This window comes from Oncorhynchus gorbuscha, linkage group LG26, assembly GCF_021184085.1.
Source record: "Oncorhynchus gorbuscha isolate QuinsamMale2020 ecotype Even-year linkage group LG26, OgorEven_v1.0, whole genome shotgun sequence".
Classification (NCBI taxonomy): Eukaryota; Metazoa; Chordata; class Actinopteri; order Salmoniformes; family Salmonidae; genus Oncorhynchus; species Oncorhynchus gorbuscha.
The window spans coordinates 28,246,067-28,266,268 of NC_060198.1; the positions used below are offsets into that span (position 1 = coordinate 28,246,067).

At 45.1% G+C, this 20,202-nt stretch overlaps 1 protein-coding gene across 1 annotated transcript; it reads right to left on the reverse strand.

Moving 5' to 3' along the window:
- Positions 1 to 2,408: 2,408 nt before the first annotated feature.
- On the reverse strand, positions 2,409 to 18,379 carry LOC124015647 (serine/threonine-protein kinase 17A-like). The gene is made up of 7 exons (XM_046331021.1): positions 17,981 to 18,379; positions 12,389 to 12,601; positions 7,207 to 7,351; positions 5,643 to 5,769; positions 5,465 to 5,513; positions 5,133 to 5,312; positions 2,409 to 4,438 (listed from the first exon to the last, which is right to left on the reverse strand). Exons 1-7 carry the CDS (start codon positions 18,076 to 18,078, stop codon positions 4,153 to 4,155), a joined length of 1,098 nt encoding a protein of 365 aa, XP_046186977.1. The 5' UTR covers positions 18,079 to 18,379; the 3' UTR covers positions 2,409 to 4,152.
- Between the last annotated feature and the right edge of the window lie 1,823 nt (positions 18,380 to 20,202).

Consider the following 20,202-nt stretch of genomic DNA (forward strand, 5'->3'; position numbering starts at 1 on the left):
AAGACTGACTGAGAGATCTAGAGATGGAAGAGAACGGGGCGAATGAAAGATGAAAGACTGACTGAGAGATCTAGAGATTGAAGAGAACAGGGCGAATGAAAGATGAGACTGACAGAGATCTAGAGATTGAAGAGAACGGGGCGAATGAAAGATGAAAGACTGACAGAGATCTAGAGATTGAAGAGAACGGGGTGAATGAAAGATGAAAGACTGACAGAGATCTAGAGATGGAAGAGAACGGGGCGAATGAAAGATGAAAGACTGACTGAGAGATCTAGAGATTGAAGAGAACGGGGCGAATGAAAGATGAAAGACTGACAGAGATCTAGAGATTGAAGAGAACGGGGTGAATGAAAGATGAAAGACTGACAGAGATCTAGAGATTGAAGAGAACGGGGCGAATGAAAGATGAAAGACTGACTGAGAGATCTAGAGATTGAAGAGAACGGGGCGAATGAAAGATGAGACTGACAGAGATCTAGGGATTGAAGAGAACAGGGCGAATGAAAGATGAAAGACTGACAGAGATCTAGAGATTGAAGAGAATGGGGCGAATGAAAGATGAAAGACTGACAGAGATCTAGAGATTGAAGAGAACGGGGCGAATGAGAGATGAAAGACTGACTGACAGATCTAGAGGTCGAAGAGAACGTGGCGAATGAAAGAGCACCAGAGAAACGTGACGGATAAAGACAAACAAAAAGAGAGAAAAGTGAGAGAACAAAATAAGCAGGCAGGGGTATAAAAGAAACGTCCCTGGTGTCAGCTGCTAAATGTCCGTAAGTATTGAAATAGAGCATGGTAACTGCCGTGTGTTGGCTTGGTCTTTCATACAAACAGCCTTCACAGTAATCTCATAAGATCTCTCATGACTTCATATCAATATGATCTTATGGAAACAAACTCCAACATTCTATTTGCATAGTATTTGCCCTATGCTCAAACAATTCAAATGAACACCGATGCAGTGATCCATATTCAAACATAGTCAATCTTGGTTTTGTAACGGGATGTTGAGTTCAATCAATGGAGTCTATATGGGAGGACAAAAGACTCCTCTTCCCCACGTTCTGTTTTTCTGATTCCCTGTTACATTTTCAACACGGGGATCAAGGTTGTAACAACTTCCGCTCATTTAGGACGCTTGGTTACCAGGGAACAGAAAGCTCGCCGGCTGCTTTAAGCAGGAACGGATTTAGAATCCAGATGTCTGACATTTTCAAACAGAACGGCCACATTTAGTTTTGTACATCAGCAACACAGTTCACACAGAGTACCGCTAACATCATGGCTGGAGATGGGAGGGCGAAGGTCAATGGAGAGTTAGATGCTGTAACAGATCATTGAATCAATTTGATATGGCCAGGACTGATAAACCAGAGGAAACCCTTTGCATCTCCTCCAGAGAGCAGGTTATCTTGGTGTCTATGGAAGCTTCTCTTTGTTCTTTCCATTTGGATTGGTCCTGTGGTTTTGAGCTGGAGTTCTTCCGTGAAGGCTTTGGTCTTGATAGAACTACACCCGAATTCATTTTTAAAATTCCTCACAATGGCTGTCTTCCAGATATCGGGACAAAATGTTCCCGCAACTGTGAGAAACGCAGCCACATAGTCATAGCCGATCATCTCTGTCATGTTTTGCATAATGTGCGCGTGCCAAGGGTGTGAATGTGTATGGGGTTGGTAGGTGTGAAAATATAGCCATGGTGCAAAACAGAGCCACTCCTGCTGAGAAAGCAAAAGGCTATATTAACAAGGGTGAATAAAGGGAGAGGGAAAGTTACTAACATTTCTTCCATTCCGAAGGTCAAAGGAGCAGGATATTCAAGGGAAACAGTCACTCCAGGCAGGGCCCGTCTGTCCAGAGCTCAACATAGCCTGAGTGGAGCTAGCTGGACTGGGCCCAGTGCCGACCCGCAGCGGAAGAGCACATTAAAGCAAGAATCCAGAACATTGGCACGCAGGGACATTGTTCAACCTGCTGCAAGTAAACAAGGGAGAACGAGTGTGTGTGTACACACCAGTTTAGAAAGCATCACAGCATGTCCCTTTTCAAGTGACTGGTATTTCCTGTGAAGTGTGGCTAAGATATTTCTGGAAATCCATCAGTTCTTCTTGCTACATTTAACTTGTTTCCCCCAATGTACCAAAAACAGGAAAGACTGACACTTGGGAAATGGTCTTAAGTGTAAACTAAAGATACTGTAGTTTGGAGGAATGTCTTTCCAAGTGAAGAGACCATAATATTTCAGCACACAAGAGGAGAATAAATGTTAATTTGGGTCACAATAGTTCCCCGGGTCCTTTGTACAAGGAACTACATTCTGCCCAGACTAAAGCTTTGTGGTTTGAGGGAACCAGACAAGGCAGGGGTTGTTCCATGCCTTAAAAACAGACCACACAATGAAGTAAATTCATCAAGATGAATAGTTTAATACAAAATGTACATTTATTGTTCTTCGATAAATTTTTGCGAGGCATGCCATCAACATTTATTCATTTCAATGTAACGTCCACCTGGACACAAGTGCAAACCTGCCTGAAATTCCATGAGCAGTAACCAGGAATGAAAGTCATAAGTACAGAGTCAAGATAAAAAAATAAACAAAAAAGGAGGCATACAATAATTATTAAAATGTTCACACATTATGGATATTAAAATATTTTACAGATTATTCTTACACTATCAAACAATATACACTTCAGTACTTTTTGAGAAGCCCTCAAGAGAAAGTGATCTTCACTCAAACACCACATATCCAAAAGGAGCTTTCTTCAAAGCCTTTCAAATGGTTGCAAATCATTGAATCCTAGTCACTTCCTCTTCAAAAAAAAGACATTGGGTTCACAAAGCCTGAAGAAAGGGAAATATATTGTGACATATCCAACATGGCAAACTGATATTTCAAACATGAGTACATGGAAATTGTGCAACAATAGCAAAAAAAATTTATCTCACAAGAATAAACAGAAACACAACAGGTGAACTATATGGCACTTGGTGGAAACGAGTGATGCAAATATATTAAACAACAGATGGTGGGAAGTGGCCATGTACATTTGTGTCTTAATTAATCATTCAACTAAACTGTGTTTTTTGAGCCATTTCATCAAGACTTTGGTTATTACTTTCTGACCATGTGTGTAGTTCATTCTTACAATTAAAAAAAGTGCTTTAAATTGACATCAAGATTGTCCTTACCACTTAACCCCAATTTGTAAGTCGCTCTGGATAAGAGCGTCTGCTAAATGACTTAAATGTAAATGTATGTAAACAAAGGATGTGATTTAATTAGATTGGTGATTGAGATGGCTTTCCATGTTTTTGGGGGCCTGAAGTAGTCATATGAACAAACAAAATCAGAGGACTATTTAACCCTTCTGACTGGTTTCTGTGAGGACACTCCCCGAACACAGTCCCTCAGTTAGGCTTCCTTTGCTGCGTAGGCAGCATCTCATCTAGGGACATCAGTCTAACCACATAGGCATCCTTCATAATCAACATCATCATGAAAGGCATTTTAAGGCTCAGACCTCAACAAAAGCAAAGTGGTTCCAACTTCCTGTTGGCCAACGTCATTTCCTCTCAGGGTGAGCAGTTACATCCTCACAAAGGAGAGGAGAAGTACAGGTTTAAAGGTCAGTTAGGGAGTGGAACGTGAAGGGCAGCTAAGGTGAGAGCCAGGTTGAGGGCCAACGTGGGATCAACCCAAGCCTGGGACAAAGTAGGAGTCACAGAGAGCAGACCAGACCAAGTGATGGATGAAGTCAGTCCCACTGTTCTAGTCTTCATAGCCGAGCACAAAGAACTGGCCCACTCCTTCCATTCACAGCACTCATACAGCTACAGTACCCTCGCTGCAGATGCATTAAAGTGTGTCAGTGTGGCCCATTACCAGACACCACGCATCAGCACACTAATCAGCACAGGGTAACATGCATCAAACACGCATGGATTTACTGCACACAGTCAGCTGAGCTCAGACAGATATCACACATCCATCGCAGTAGTAGCAGCAGCACACATACAGAGTCTAACAGAGCTGGAGGCCCTGCGTAGGACCAGACCAGGTCTCACTGGCTTCCAGACAGTGTCCATTCTGTGACAGCAGTCCAGTCAGTCACTACACACAGTGTCTAGTGGAGCCCTTCCTCAGCAGATGAGCTCCTGTTGGATCTCTGGCAGTGCGGGGAAGGGCTCAGAAGTGAAGGAAAAGGCATTGCGGCCCGTCTTCAGGTCTACCTGACCGGGGCACATCAGATACGAACCCATGCTCTCCAGCTCTGGGGAGGGTGCCGGGCTCTCAGGCTCAGACTCTGACTGGCTGGTCTCAGGCTCGTCCAATGAGGGTAGAGAGCTGGCATGGAGCTGGGTGTAAAGGTCAGCTGGTCCATTCAGCCAGGGGTGGTTAAGGCACTCTGCTGCAGTGGCTCTCTTCCTGTGGACACAGAGAGAGGATGCGTGTCAGAACTCAAATCAATCAATGTCTAGGCAGCAAGGACTTTAATTAAAGCTTCTGTTCATCCGTTTTGAAAGTAAAACTGAAATAGCTAAGGTGAATATATGTAAAGGAAAGCCAATGGTAAAAAGGTGACAAATATGCAGTTATACAACTTCCTGTCCCTCCCCCAGACACTCTTCTTTCCCTGACAGTCTGTTTGAAAAACCACCAAAGCCCACTTTTTCATCCCAGCCTTTTCCCCTCTTTGGGATTACTCAGACACACAGGAATCTTTTCCACGTTTTTTTTAAAAATACCGCCGATAATCTACAGCAATTAAATTATATTGAGTGAAGATTACGGCCCTGGATCACAGCGATAGACTACTGCTGTTTGTCATTGAGACATGATGGTGACATACAGTATGTAGCCCATCTGTGCTGGACCACTTGGCCAAATAGTGACAGTGGCGACACAGAATGTGTTAATAGACGAAACGTAACAAGGACCAGTACCCTTATATTAAAATGGTTCATATACGAGGCTGTGCTGCAAGCAGCAGTATGAATGACGTCGCTCACGTGTTAATTAGCGTTGAACTCAATACGGGACATGTGGGAGAACATCCATCTGTCGGGCTGTGGCACTGAACTAATAGAGTGTTGATTCTTGAACCTATCCTGTTCCTCACCTGGGGTTTTTGAGCAGCAGGGTCTTGATGAAGTCAATGGCGAGGGAGGAGACGCCCTCGAAGGCATCCTGGGTGTAGTCCACGTTGATCTGGGAGATGTTCAGGAAGGTCTCCTGCTTGTTGTCCCCCAGGAACGGAGACTCGCCCGTCAGCATGACGTAGGTCAGGACCCCTATGGACCTGAGAGGAGGAGGAGGAGGAGGGAAAGGTGTCAGACCACAAGACATGAGTATTGTTTCTCAGATTTCCACTGTGGAGATGGCTGGCGATAACAATATTTTATGGACACTAGCTGATATCTGCTTGACGCAGTCCATTTGGCTCATACTCACCACATGTCTGTCGCTATGCTGATGGGTTCATAGTTCAGGATCTCTGGAGCTGGAATAGCATAGACAACGCCAATTAGTCCTGATAAACATTTGTACAGTACTGAAGTTAAGAATTGCTTATCCATCTTCCTTATTGATATAGACCGACTGCAGAAGCCAGGAGGCAGGACTCACTCACCCACATACTCCGGGGTGCCCAGGATCTCTCGGACTTCTGTCACACTGTCCATGCGTCTGGACAGGCCAAAGTCCACGATGCGGATATCACCCAGTGGGATGGCACTGGTCAGCAGGATGTTCTGGGGCTGAGGGGCGAGACCGAGATGAGACAGATGAGACCAAATCCAAAGAGGGCGTGGTAAAGTGAAGAGGTCACATACCATGCTTGAAAGATTGGGAATCAGTAGAGTAGTCGTCGAGACTCAAGGCCTCCCACTATAAAGAGTCTAATCTACCTCTACACGAATAAGCCAAACCCACAGAGTGTACAGCCCCAGAGGGATTCAATTTGGCGACAACAATATCACTAAACCAGGTTCACCCTCTTAGCCTATTAGATGATTCCAAGGAAAGGTGGGATGTCTTGGAGGGCCTATCAGATTAGATGGCTCCTATATCATGTATGATGCTTAACCTCTGGATCATACTGGCTAGATTCCTGGCCTGGGGCCTCTGGCCAGGACATCTTGGAGGACCAAGTGGCGCAGTGGTCTAAGGCCACCACTACAGACCCAGGTTCGATCCTGGGCTGTATCACAACCAGCTATGATCGGGAGTCCCATAGGGTGGCGCACAATTGGCCCAGCGTTGTCCGGGTAAGGGGAGGATTTGGTGGGGTAGCCGTCATTGTAAATAACTTGTTCTTAACCGACTTGCATAGTTAAATAAAAGGTCAAATACATTTTAAAAAGCTAGGATAAATGAAGGAGCAAGAGACACAGACCAGAGCCTGAGACAGCCAGTGACATTTCACCAGGAATAGATTTAATACTGTCTATCACTGGGGGAGGAGAAAAAGAAAATGGGGAGCCAATAAAATATAGTCTGGGGACAGATTCGGTTCAGTCCCCCTCACTCAAAAATCCTGCTCATAAACCCCTCTGGAACAGAGGAGGGTTTCTTCATATATATATATATATATATATAAAACCTGCCTGCCAAGTTCTAACACGCTCCAAAACAGTGTTTTTTTTAGTCATTATCAACAACAAATGTTTTTGACATCACTGGGAAGACAAAACAAACCTATAAAGACGTACAGCTTTTGTTCTGTGTCACAACCCCGCAGTATTTTACAAAATAAGTTCTACAGAGAGAGAGAGAGAGAGAGAGAGAGAGATGGGGAGAGAAGAGAGAGAGAGAGAGAGAGAGAGAGAGAGAGAGAGAGAGAGAGAGAAACCAGACCCTGACAGGGTTCATTTGTAAGAGCGGGAACTCCGGGGACGAAAACTATGCAGCATTCACATAAAAACAGTTGTCACTCGTTAAAAGCTAACAGAGTAACTCAGATGGGCGTCTTGATTTGCTAGACAAGTCCCGTGTACAGGGAGAGTTATTGCTCTGCCACATTAAGGGGTTCTCATTGCTTAACGGGAGCAATATGGCAGTTGAGAAACAGTCGACCATTCCAGGGGTGCCCTGTTTTTTTTTTTGTGTGTTTAAAAATAAAAAAGTCTCTCGCATTGACAGCCGTTACTAGTAGCCGATTTGGTTCTGGGTGACGAGATGAGCTTTCTACTGACCTTCAGGTCCAAGTGGACCACGTTGTTGCGGTGCAGACAGGCCACGCCGGTGAGGATCTGTCTGGCCAACCGGATCACATCCTTCTCTGTGAAGGCCTCGTCGTTCTCCGCCACACACTGGTTGAAGATCTCTCCACCGGCAGCACTGGAAAACAGAGGCAAATGGAGGTTCAAAATAGACCCATTGTGATGAGACGAACAAACAGTACATGCTAATTAGATCTGTACTTTGTTACATGGGCTGCCGTAATTGATTGCTGATGATGCATTGTAAAGCATTTACACTCATGTGTAGTATGAACTGTATACATTGTAAATCACTGTATTTGTACCACTATCAAATCAAAACATGACGACAATGCCAGCCACACCCCTGTCCCGTTATATCACACAGTGAAGTGTGGCGAGCCCTAGCCTGTGATTTTTTATTTTTAAAGTTACGCCACTGGCCCGGTGGTTCTTGTACTTTGGGCTTGGGAACAGGGTCAGTGCTCCACATCCACACACAAAGCATGTGACCCCTGTCTGTGGCACTCTGACGTTCCCGCACGGAAATCAGAAGAAAAATGGTGCCTGCCTCCCTGACCTCAGCTGACTCGAGATACGAGGACCATATCAGTCAGTGCCAGTCCCGGATAAGGCTTTCCAGAGTTACACAAATTCCAGATCAGTTAAATCACAAACAAAAAACGAAGGGGAAAGAATTTCAACTATCAAACTCTAGATTCCTGTCGTATAAGAAAGAGTTACCTAAGACTTAAGACCGTGACAGCACACTGAAACGAACCCATAGTTTTAGAGTGGTGGATAGGACACTAAATTGCAGGGATTACCACCACACTCCCCAAAATTGGGGGGGGGTTGTCCTATTTTTTTTTGGATCCACTTAGAAAATAGAAAGGCTAATTACCAAACTAAAATGGCGACTTCTCAGTTTTGTTAAGGCAAAATCCTGGTTTGTCAATCCTTGTGTAAAAATGGTAAGCAGTGTCGTCTGGGACACGGCACGTTTGTGTTGGATGTTTCTCCAAAGCAGATGAAAAGCCTAGAGGGGGGACGCTTGCCAAATAGCACAGCCGCGTGTGGGGGATTTAGTCAGCACACATGGTTTTTATCTGGAGAGGAAATCTGCGACCATAGCCCGGGCATAACTGTTACATAACCATACCATCCAATCCCTGGGTAGCCTCGCACATTCACCTTTACCATCCTCAGCTGCGAAAATATCAGGTTCTGTTTGTCTGGATATCAATCATTGGGCCATATAAATCCCCTTTCGTTTGGGGCTCCACACATTTATTGCTGGCAGTCTCTTCTGACCCCCCCTACAGTACCCATGTATACCAAATGTGCATAGCAGGCCTAGTTTACCAGTTTTGGGGGGGTAGAGAGGAAATGAGAGACATCAGTCTGTCGTTGGAAGCATGGCTTTGATTTATGCTTGCTGACAACTGCATGATTATTTTTTACATTTTTTTTAAGCTAACTGATCATGTCACTCATTGTTCATCTGTTCCATGTGCTGAGTCTCAATTTAATACAATTGACTCAAATAGGTCTAATTATCCCACCCCTTCTTTTCCCCCCGTTTGAACTAATTACCAATAGGCGGAAACAAAGGTACCCTCCAAAATACTTCAATAATAAACTCATCTAGGAGGAGACAAGGCTTTTAGTACGAACAAGAGCCATCCTGTAGAAATGACATGGACTGAGGACATACAAACATGATGGCGGGAGATGCATGGTCTCATTTCTCCCTCTATGCCTCAGTGGACCAGTCTCCCCACTGTCAGTCAGCAGACAGGCGACATGGAATGGTTTCCCATCCACTTAAGACAGAAGAACAGCGCAGAGTCCCATCAAAGAGGCTCACAGTAGCAGTCACCCGGAGAACCTCAGGATTGGGCAGAGGGCAGGCAAAGAGCTACTTGAGAACGAGCTGAAGACAGATGAGCCATGAGTTCTCAATGAGAGGAGAACGATATTGGTTAAGTCTGCACTTAAGATCTCCAGGAATAGGCATTATGCTCTTGCTGGCCAGCTACCAAACAGAGAGAAGCTCAAAGCCTACTACTGATCACTTCTCACAAGGCCTGTGTGTTGACTGCATTGTGTTCTCGGTACAGTACATAGACTCTGGTTTCAGAGTTGTCATCATTTAGATGGGATTATGCTGTGACAACTCATCCTCCGTTACAGGAGACTTGATGTGTCAAACCTTATTAGAATGAAGAGAATTTCGAAAATTGGAATACAATTCATTAGACCGCCCTCATCCTCAAAAACACTTTTACTAGTTCCACAAAAGATCTTCTGAAGACGTTATTGCAGTTTTAGATTAAAGCCATCCCATGCCAGACAGTGGAGATGTGTAACAAAGACTCTTACATAATCCATTGACTGCATACATTTGAAGTGACAAAGATAAAATGTCTGACATGGACTGGAGGGGAGGGTTTCAATACCCACGTAAAAACATTGGATACCATTACACTTCAGGATGAAAGCAGCATTAAGAGGACAGGGGGGGGGGAGAAGAAAACACCACCCTCTTTCCCAATTAGAGGGGCTGAAAAACTGTTGTAGAAAAGAATTACCTCAGGAATGATTCCATCAGCGCTGAAAGATCAAGCTCGAGTGAATCAAAGTGATACATTTTCATAAACATACCCGTGTAAAGCTTTAAAGCTGCTCTAGGGTTATGATTGGCCGGGCAATCTGTGGACCGGACTGCCATTCCCAAGACTATCCGATTGCCTGTAATTGGTTAGGATTTTGAGTTCCTCTTATCTGAAGTTACCTCAGTTTACAACAGTGTCATGAGTTCAAGGCCTCTGAGGTGAAACAGCTGAGTACAGTATTCACAACACTTGTATCTTGTATTGTTTGCCAGATGATAAGCAAATATGTAGTGACTGAGGGTTGGACCAAACCTTAGTTTTTCCAAGGTCACAGTGTACGCACAGCTAATTTTCCCACATATAATGTAGACCTCTAGAAATGCACCTGCACAATACTGTATTTAAAATAAATAGAAATGTTTACCCCCCTTTTCGTGGTATCCAATAGTTACCATCTTGTCTCATCGTCACAACTCCCGTACGGGCTCGGAAGAGACGAAGGTCGAAAAGCCATGCGTCCTCCGAAACACAACCAAGCCGCACTGCTTCTGAACACAGCGCCCATCCAACCCGGAAGCCAGCCACACCAATGTGTCGGAGGAAACACCGTGCACCTGGCGACCTGGTTAGCGTGCGGCCCGCCACAGGAGTCGCTAGTGCGTGATGAGACAAGGATTTGCAGTGCCCTAGACCACTGCGCCACCCGGGAGGCCCGCACCATACTGTATTTGTCAATATGACCAAAATATAAGAGGTTTGGTCTCATCCTAGAGGGTTGTTTGATCTCTGGTAACACCATGGGTTTTCCTTGACAAGACATGTAGAGAGTTGGGAACACACAGATGACAAGCGAAGGTTTGTTGGAGAACCGTTGAAGAAATGTATTTCGTGCAACTATTCACCACCATCAGAAGCAGGCCTTGGACTATGCCTCGAGTACGGAGAACCATTATGTTTAAACCGTCAGAATGCGTTCTAAGCAGAGATGACACAGGTTCATTTCTCATTAAAAAGTGGCATTTTCGTTTAGACTAGTCGTTATGTGTGGCGTTTGTGGTGCTCGCGCAGACTGGTTTTAAAAACTTACCGATGAGAAAAATGTAGTTTGTCGTTTCCATTGCTCATAAGTTGCGTGCGGATGTGGTTGTGGCTATGTGCAGACCAATGTGTGCCAATGTGTGAGTATGAGTATGCTACTTTGTGTGTGTGCTACTTTTGGGAGCGTCACTAACGGCTTCTATGTAAACCCACAGGAAATGGAACATTATTCTCTGGTTTGCAGCAAAGCTAGCCCACGCTGAGGTCAGAGAGCCCTTTAACAGGGTTAAAAAGTTCACAGTCATACAGGCTGCAACAGCATCTCAATGGCTGCAGATTGCCAAGTTAGTAGGGGATTTCACCAGGAACCATAACCTACATTGGGATCTGGATGAACATAGGCCTAGAAGAATCTCTCAAACTTTCAGATAGACAAAGGACGACAGCACAAGGAAGCGCAAAGTTATCTGGCAGCTAGTGCAGGGCTATGGACCAGTGCCTGCCCCTGCAGAGCTGACCCACTGAAGGCATGAATTAGTGGCTCTGCTTCCACTTTTCACACTGGGGTCCAAGATAAAGCACATACACACCCACCCCAGTGTGAAAAGAAGAAGCAGAGCCACTATTTTCAGCTGGTAAAAAGCATGACGAAATAATTTGACTGACGCTAGCTTTCCTTAAAAATGTATCACGTGACAAATACTTATTCTCAAGAACCTTCTAGATTGAGTCCTTTGGCCCATCTTCGTCCATCTGTTTACAGGAACACTGACACAATCAGTCAGACAAGGGTAACGAGAATCGGGAATGTGGCTATGAGCGCAGCGACCAACCACAGGGGATTAATCATTTCCTTATAAGGTTACAAGGTTCAAGCAGGCCTGCGCGTGTTTGGTGTGCGTGCACACGCAGCTGTTTTTAAAGGTGACAAACTCTTGAGTGACACGCAGCTGCATCCTCAGAAGACAGCAAAAACACAGGAAGTCGGCGTGTGAGGGTTAGACTGGAGAGATGTAATCTACCATTTCTCAAGAAACCCAACGCTCTGACATTCACGTCACTCAACATCCTGTCTACGCAAGATCTCATGCGGTTTTGATTTTTTCTTGTAATTTTTTTTAAAAATCACGTTTAAAAAAATCCCATGTTTTATATAAGCAGAATACATTTTGACTCAGGCGACCACATCAAATCAAAACCCCTCGAAACTACGCAGAAATAGAAAAACCTGCAGAGACGGAAAGTTCTTTCAGCAAATGGCGCATAATGGTTTCTCATTTCCCCCCCTCATTAGAAACCTTATCATTTCATCCCATTTTTTCCTGGCAGTGCTGCATTGTGGTGGAGCATCAACATATACGGAGTTTAAAAGGTCTTCTAGATTACCATCACCAGCATTTTCTCCCATCACTGGCAACATGAACTAAGGGCGGTGCAGAGTTCCAAACACACACTCACATACTGTACACACCACCTTTTTCCATGGTCTTTGCGTTTTGATGCATTACGAGCTCACTCACCACTCGAGGATGAGGATGATCTCAGAGTTGGTCTCGTAGACCTCATGCAGCGCCACCACATAAGGGTTAGCCTTGGCGGACTCCAGAACAGCGATCTCGTTGAGGATGTCCATGCGGCAGTCCTCGCCCTTCCGACGCTTCCTCAAGAACTTGGCAGCGTGCTCCTTCCCTGTCGCCTTTTCAATGCACTTCTTCACCACAGCAAACTTTCCCCTGGGAAGAGAAAAATAGTGGGGGAAAGGGATATGTTGAATAATCAGAAACACAATTAACAGTTTCATTTACAGGAGGCTTACACGTTTGATTTAGTTGTCTTCAATGTCTTATCGGTAAATCTGATTGACTCTGGCCATGAACCTGCAGGGAGTAATCATGGGTGAGAAACAGCAATTGCAGCACTGAGCGTTCCAAACAATTGACACCAATAAAGCAAAACATTTTTTATTTTTTTTGCAGTGCAGCGAAACAGATTACAATAGGTAGGCTGCACAGGTCACTGAAAGACCACCAAGGAAAATGAAGAGGTGGACTGAGTGGTATTACAAAACAGAGGGATACACATGGAGTCATCTACCATTGTTATGCAATATAGGACTGATGAGGAGCACCAAGTGATAGGCTCCCTCATCAGTGTAGTAAGATATCCCTCTCTCCTCTTCCACAGCGGAGGGCTTGACAGGCAGGAGATAGGGGCGACGGTGGGCCTGAGTGGCTGTATGGACAGGCGGCGGGGGGGCGGGGTGATAAGATTAATAGCACTCTTTAAAGGTCAACATAAAGAAAGGAGCGCAGCAGCTGGGCTTGTTGTCTGTCCGCAAGCCCCACGCCCAGAGAAAAGAAAAAAGAGGAATGTACAATCACAATTCTAGAATACCATCTGAGCATTCCATTTGCTGCTGCATTACATTGATGGATTCAACAGAGGCGTTTTGGGCCAGGCTGCGGGTGTGGGCAGGAAATCCGATGTGTAGAATCACCCCACTGTGTCCAGCCTTCTACAAAACACCATCCAAGGACGATAAAGGAGCCTTGTACACTTCCCATTCTTACAGCGGCAGGGGACAAACGCAATTCCCAAACGCCTCCACCCAGACCTTGCATCTCCTCGGACAGCCACACAAAGGCCTGTGCAGGATGACCAGCAAACACAAAGGCCTGTGCAGGATGACCAGCAAACATGGCAGCTCCTGCACTAGGACCACCCACTTCCCTGGGGCTGGACTATGGGAGATGGGGTCTCCAGGAGGCCACAGCGGAGTCCACCCAACCCCTCGATTTTAAAAGATTTTACATTTAAAGGCCGCCACAACGTCACTTAGCAAATCATTTGGCAACCCTGTTAGTGAATTTCGGCCTTCCCTCACTTTCCTGATTCAACTGACAACTATTTCTGCCATGTTACTTGACAAACACTGCTTTGGAGTCAGATGTCTCAGCCAGACTGAGCCTGGCAGTGAAAGGTAACCATTCATAGAAACTGCACAGGTAGACATACGGTTCTGCTATTAAAAGCCGTGCCTGTATGGAGAGGGAATGTCAGCTTGGTGCCGGTCGTTTTCTAACATCTTTCCTCCAGGCTGGCGGTGCTGTAAACCAACGCCTGCCACTCCTCCTGGATATGTTAGCTGGCACAAGGCCATTCCCTGTGGGCTGTTCCTCCTTCCCCTTTCATCACTCTCACTGGTTTCCCAGCCCTAGTGAGGATTGCTAGGGCACATTGTTCCAAATCAAAAGAACCAAACCATTCAAAGTCAAAGCCTTTGTCCTTTAATTAGCCAATTCCCCAAGTTCAGAGCAGCTACCTCTGTGCTGGGAACTGCCGATGAAATTAAAAGAAACCCCAGGCGATGCGGAGGAGCAACAGGAGGCCTTTTAAGATGGTGACAACAGGTCAAAGGTTGCTAAACTAGGCCATCATTACCCTGCTGTTTTCACACTGTCTGTAGTAACACACCAGAGACAAGAGCACAGGGGTTATAGGTGGATACAGACATACAATTCAACATGCTTCAATGTCTGACCCACCAGAGGACATTACTGCCAGCCTTCTCCTCGAGCAGGAAGCTGCTTCCAAAAGACACTCGGACAGAAACCACGTCTGCCGCTTGAAGGTTGTCTTTAACATTCTGTGTAAATCCCAAATCCCACAGAAAAGGCAATTATGCATAACACACCAACACCTGATTTGCAGATCCATCATGATGCAGCCTCACGTCAAGCATGTCTGCATGTATGTGGTGTGGCAATCTTCAAAATCAACAGGGGACCATAAAAGGACGTTCATTCAGTACGCATAGACACCAACCCAGAGACTTGTGGTGGTTAATGGCACTAATCTAACTGAGAAACTGGTTTCCCCCCCCTGGGGGTCTGTCTCTCAAAAGGGGAGTGACTCATGTCTGGAGAGCACAGACAGCTGATCGCCTTCAGCTGCCTCGCTCACACAAACTCTCCTCAAAACACAAAAACCCCACACATTGTTGTTAATGACAACCCCTTTGCCATCCTTCAAAAATCATAGTGAAGATGTCCTCTGATATTTAGTGAAAATCTAGGCTAACTATTTGACCTAGAAACAGGGACCTGTTCCAACCAGCTCAACGTCAATACCTTTCATGTTAACTTGCCCTCAAAGTCAAAACTCTTCTACTTTATCAAGATGCCTGATTTGTGTGAACATATTTACAGGGGGGGGGGTCATTGAAGGGAAGCAATCAGGGGCAGATATCAGAAGCCATCAAAGGTGTTATTGCGGAAACCGCTCCAGCAGGGGCCACAATGTCTCACACATAGTGGAGAGGGGGGGGGGGGGGGGTCCATGCCTCCTCTTCTACTGGCCATCTAATGTTGACAAGTTGCTCTCCTGGCATCCAACACAGCTCACATTCCTGCACTTAATGGGATTTATGAGGCCAGATCAGGATGTTGTGGGGGCGAGGAAGTAATGGGAGGAGGATGAGGAGGAGAGAGAGATGGGGGTAGAAGGAGTGCCAGGAGGACGATGGGCGCTCTCAGAGCTCAAACAGCCCCCCCAGGTCCTGGCTGCTGGCCCAGGATGTCCCATGGTGTCTGACAGGGAAATCTGGCTGCTACCAACTGGCAAAGTGAATGAGTCTTTATTGAGCACCCGACTGCATACTATCAAGAAAAGAGAGAAATTAAATACCTCCCCATCTCCCTATGAAGTTATAAAGGACAGTTGCATGGGGTATTGGTACAATATCACCCGAGACAGAAGCAATGTGATGACCCAAGTCCAGATGATACAATAACCCCAGTCAACAGGTTCCAGATAAAACATTCTCCATGTGTATTGGACCTGGGGAGTTTAAAAATCTGAGACCTCCCCATTCAACTCCCTTGGAATGCACACATGTTAGTGTCTGGGTTCAAATGCATGGTACGTCACACTCGCTGATCTGTAGCGAACAACAGGGGGCCGGAGCAGGGCGGTGATGGTAATTACACGTTATCCCGCACCCTGACCCCCAGGACAAAACAGGGCTGATTGGCAGGGAAATAGTCCACTGTAACAGACCCAAACAAACAGCCATGGGCGAGGCTGTAGGCATGGTCTGGATCCTGGAAAAAATACTAAGAATAATAGCAAACATCTCTTCCTGTGTTAACTTGTGTGTGCCAGAGATTCCTTGGTGGAGGTAGAGATCGGGAGCTACTGAGTCCAGGGATGGCACATGTAGGTCAGACCATATTTCATGCTAATAAATCTGGGGCTGGTAAAATGCATCGCATATTCACCCGTCTACCGACGGCCCCCACAGCAGTAGCAGTTAAAGAGGGGAGATATGAGGATTTAGGGTAAAGTTCTCCTCTGACATCTCAATTCAGTTTATAGGGGACAGAAAGTGCCACAATTGAAGGAGGATCAAGCATTTCGCTACACTCGCATTAACATCTGCTAACCATGTGTATGTGACAAATAAAATTGGATTTGATTTGACATGCGATTGCTCGAGGCTGGGATGAATTCCAAATGAAGGACATTTTTGTTGTGCTAGTGTTGATACTGTATGTGTATCATGGGCAGAAAGATGGTCCCGTTTTAGAATTAAGTAACATTCATATCATCTGCCCCAAAATAAATCACCACAGAAAAACAAGGTTAAATTAGCATCGCATTTATCAACTCCTTACTCAGCCATGAAAAAAAGTAGCCTACAAACCAAAACCAGTTCTCAGACCACAAGGGGCATAATTATGATGCTCTTTATTGTGATTGAAAATATGTGACTGCGCAGTTGTCAGGTGGACTCCCAAGAACACCTACAAGATCATGAACAGAGACAGAAGAGGGAGTGAGACACCCAACTCGCTGTTTTTTTCTGGTTCAATGAAAGTAAATGAACAACTAAGTAGACCAGACCCAGCTGCTAGTGCATGTGTGTGTCTATGGGAGACATACCCAGTTAAGTAGACCGAACTGACCATTTTTTTGTCAATGGTAAACGTGTGAGTGAATTATCATAATTTATCCACCATCTTTGTCATGAACACCTTTCAGAAAGATCTACCCAGGGAATTGTGCATTAGGTTTTATCATAATTCAACAGAGCTCGTAATACCAACTTTTTTTATACCAATTTCGCATTATTATGTAGGTAAATCCTACCACTCCATATGATAGGATTCATATAGTATGTATTCATTTGTGGCTGTCCATCATCCATTTAGTATGATATGTTACGAACTGCAATTCATACAGTATGTTACAAATTTGCAAAAAGTTTGATATTTTATGAATTCCAATTTGTTGTTGCTAACGTTAGCTAGCTGCTAATGTTCACTAGGCTAGGAGTTAGGGTTATGAGTCATTGGTGGAAAAGTACTCACTTGTCATACCTGAGTAAAAGTAAAACTTACTTAATAGAAAACTCAAGTGATAGTCACCCAATAAAATACTACTTGAGTAAAAGTATTTCGTTTTAAAATGTACTAAAGTAACATTTTTTTTAAATAAATCATTTCAAATTCCTCCTATTAAGCAGAAGGATTGGCTAACATGCTAGGTCGTTGCAAAGTAGCTAAAAGGTTAAAGTTGTTTGTGATGACAATCCAACACGCATGCTAGACGTTCACGTTATACGCCTGGCCAACCAACCTTTTTTTGTTGCCATAAGTAACCATACCAAAAGTAACATATCATACTAATTTAAGTGTCTCAGAATTACGTGTACTATGTTACGTCTAGTCTTTGAGACCAGGCTGGTTATACTTAAAGAAATATCAGGGCTCACACAAAGAACAAATCCCACAGATTTCCCTTACAACAAAAAATGCCAACCACACAAAACAATTCAATGGGCGCAGATCGAGAGTTCTCCATGGCAGTGCCAGCGCCACTCATCCGGATTGGGCCGACAAGGTAAAATGTTCACTTACTCCCGTTTGCACGTGCAGAGAGAAAATGACAAACATTTCAAATGTGTAATTCCTCACTTGAAATAATTAACAGTGCGTTTACCCCGGCCTCCCCTGTGTTTATTTCGCACTGCAGCACGCATTGACATATATTCTATCTCATCATTTCATGATCTGGACAGGGTCATTTATTAAACATTTCACCCGACTTACCTGCCCAATTCTCTGCCAAGCAACTCATAATTGCTCGTGAAAGGATCGGTCCTAATTCTCGTGTGAATCTTCGTCACCATCCCGTTCTTGTTCATCATAGTTATTGCAGTCCGATTGGAGAGAGATAAAATATATTTCCTTGACAGAAGTTATATTAGCTGTTCAATAAGTTCAAGTTAATTTCATGACAACAAAAAAAATATAGAGAAAGCTAAATAAACAGGAAAATAAGTTGTAATGAAACTTCAGAACAGCAAACGTCTCAGCACCAAAACAATCCCCGGGTTAATTCTGTGACCCTCAGGAATAGACAGATGAATCATTAAAGTATGAAGGAGCTACTAATACACCGCAGCTGTAATCAAGCCAAGCGCTGTATGTTAGTTTGCGTGTAGATAGACAGTCCCAAAAATTAGCTCTATCGCAGAGCCAGCCTTTCTCAGTGACGCTGTGCCATGAAAGCCAATCGTAATTTGGCTTTGTTAAGGGGAGGGTTAAAGTCAGTGCGCATACTACGACACGGCTGATAGACAGGCACTAGCCTACTTGGGGTGGCATTCAACAGATTGCCTACTCTTACTGCCTCAGTAGATGTCTTTAAAATAAATGGACACAGCTACACCTCTAATGCAGGTAGTAAGTAACCAAACTTTAGCGCCTACTGCTTAGATTTTGCAACACACACACCTAAAAACAATAAGAGTTTGATGTAACAGAAACATGCTGTAGGCAAGTGAGCAATCAAATGTGTCAATCATTACTTTGGGAAAGATTTTACCAATCAAGGCATGCATCTCTCCCACATATACTGCAATCATGACAGTCAGTCAGACTGACCATGGGACATGATGCTAAGAACTGCTCTTCTCTCATCCTGAACATGTGTCCTTCACCTCTGCACTGGGAGTGGCACATTTTATGTCAGTGCCCCTGCCCTGCTGCCTGTATCTGGCAAGAATGCACAACAGGTCCCCATCCATTGGCAGCTTATTCATGGAAGACAGATGCAGACAAAGAACACACAAAGTAGAAACTACCATGGCCTGAAATATCATGGCCCGTAACAATGTTAAAGTCCAAAATAACTTGAAAAGTAGGGCAGTCGTCAAGGATCACAGTTTTCACTTTATCTTATAATTACATAATTTAATCAGGACCCAAAATAAGAAGAAAGCATCCCTCCCTCCCTGGGCTGCCACAGTGGAGACCCAGTATATTGGGCAGCCACAGAGGAGACCCAGTAAATTGGGCAGCCACAGTGGAGACTCAGTAAATTGGGCAGCCACAGTGGAGACCCAGTAAATTGGGCAGCCACAGAGGAGACCCAGTAAATTGGGCAGCCACAGAGGAGACCCAGTATATTGGGCAGCCACAGTGGAGACCCAGTATATTGGGCAGCCACAGTGGAGACCCAGTATATTGGGCAGCAACAGTGGGACCCAGTAAATTGGGCAGCCACAGGAGACCCAGTGGAGACCCAGTATATTGGGCAGCCACAGTGGAGACCCAGTATATTGGGCAGCCACAGTGGAGACCCAGTATATTGGGCAGCCACAGTGGAGACCCAGTATATTGGGCAGCCACAGTGGAGACCCAGTATATTGGGCAGCCACAGTGGAGACCCAGTATATTGGGCAGCCACAGAGGAGACCCAGTAAATTGGGCAGCCACAGTGGAGACCCAGTATATTGCCAGCCACAGTGGATACCCAGTAAATTGGGCAGCCACAGAGGAGACCCATAATATTGGGCAGCCACAGTGGAGACCCAGTATATTGGGCAGCCACAGTGGAGACCCAGTATATTGGGCAGCCACAATGGAGTCCCAGAAAATTGGGCAACATGCATGGCAGGAATTCAGGCATCCTCATTAAGTAATTTCTGTTTACAACTGGCAGTAGAGCAGAACAGAGTGAGTTGGCCCACGATGCAGCAGCACCAGACCTGGGCTAGGCTCTGTCCCCTAGGAAATTTGTCACCTAAGCGCCAGAGGCTTGCTGACGTCACGGCTGGCCTGGGCCGAGGATGTTCAATGTTATAGGGCTGAAGGCCCCTGTGTTGGGGTGGATTGCCCCATGGACAAACAGAGCTGGTCATTCTGTATGGGGATAGTTTTCCTACACAGCTGAGACACATCCCAGACAATAAAGGAGTGTGGTGGGGGGGGGGCTGAGGTTATGACCTCACTTTACAAATGGTGTAGAGTGGGAAGACCACATGTGG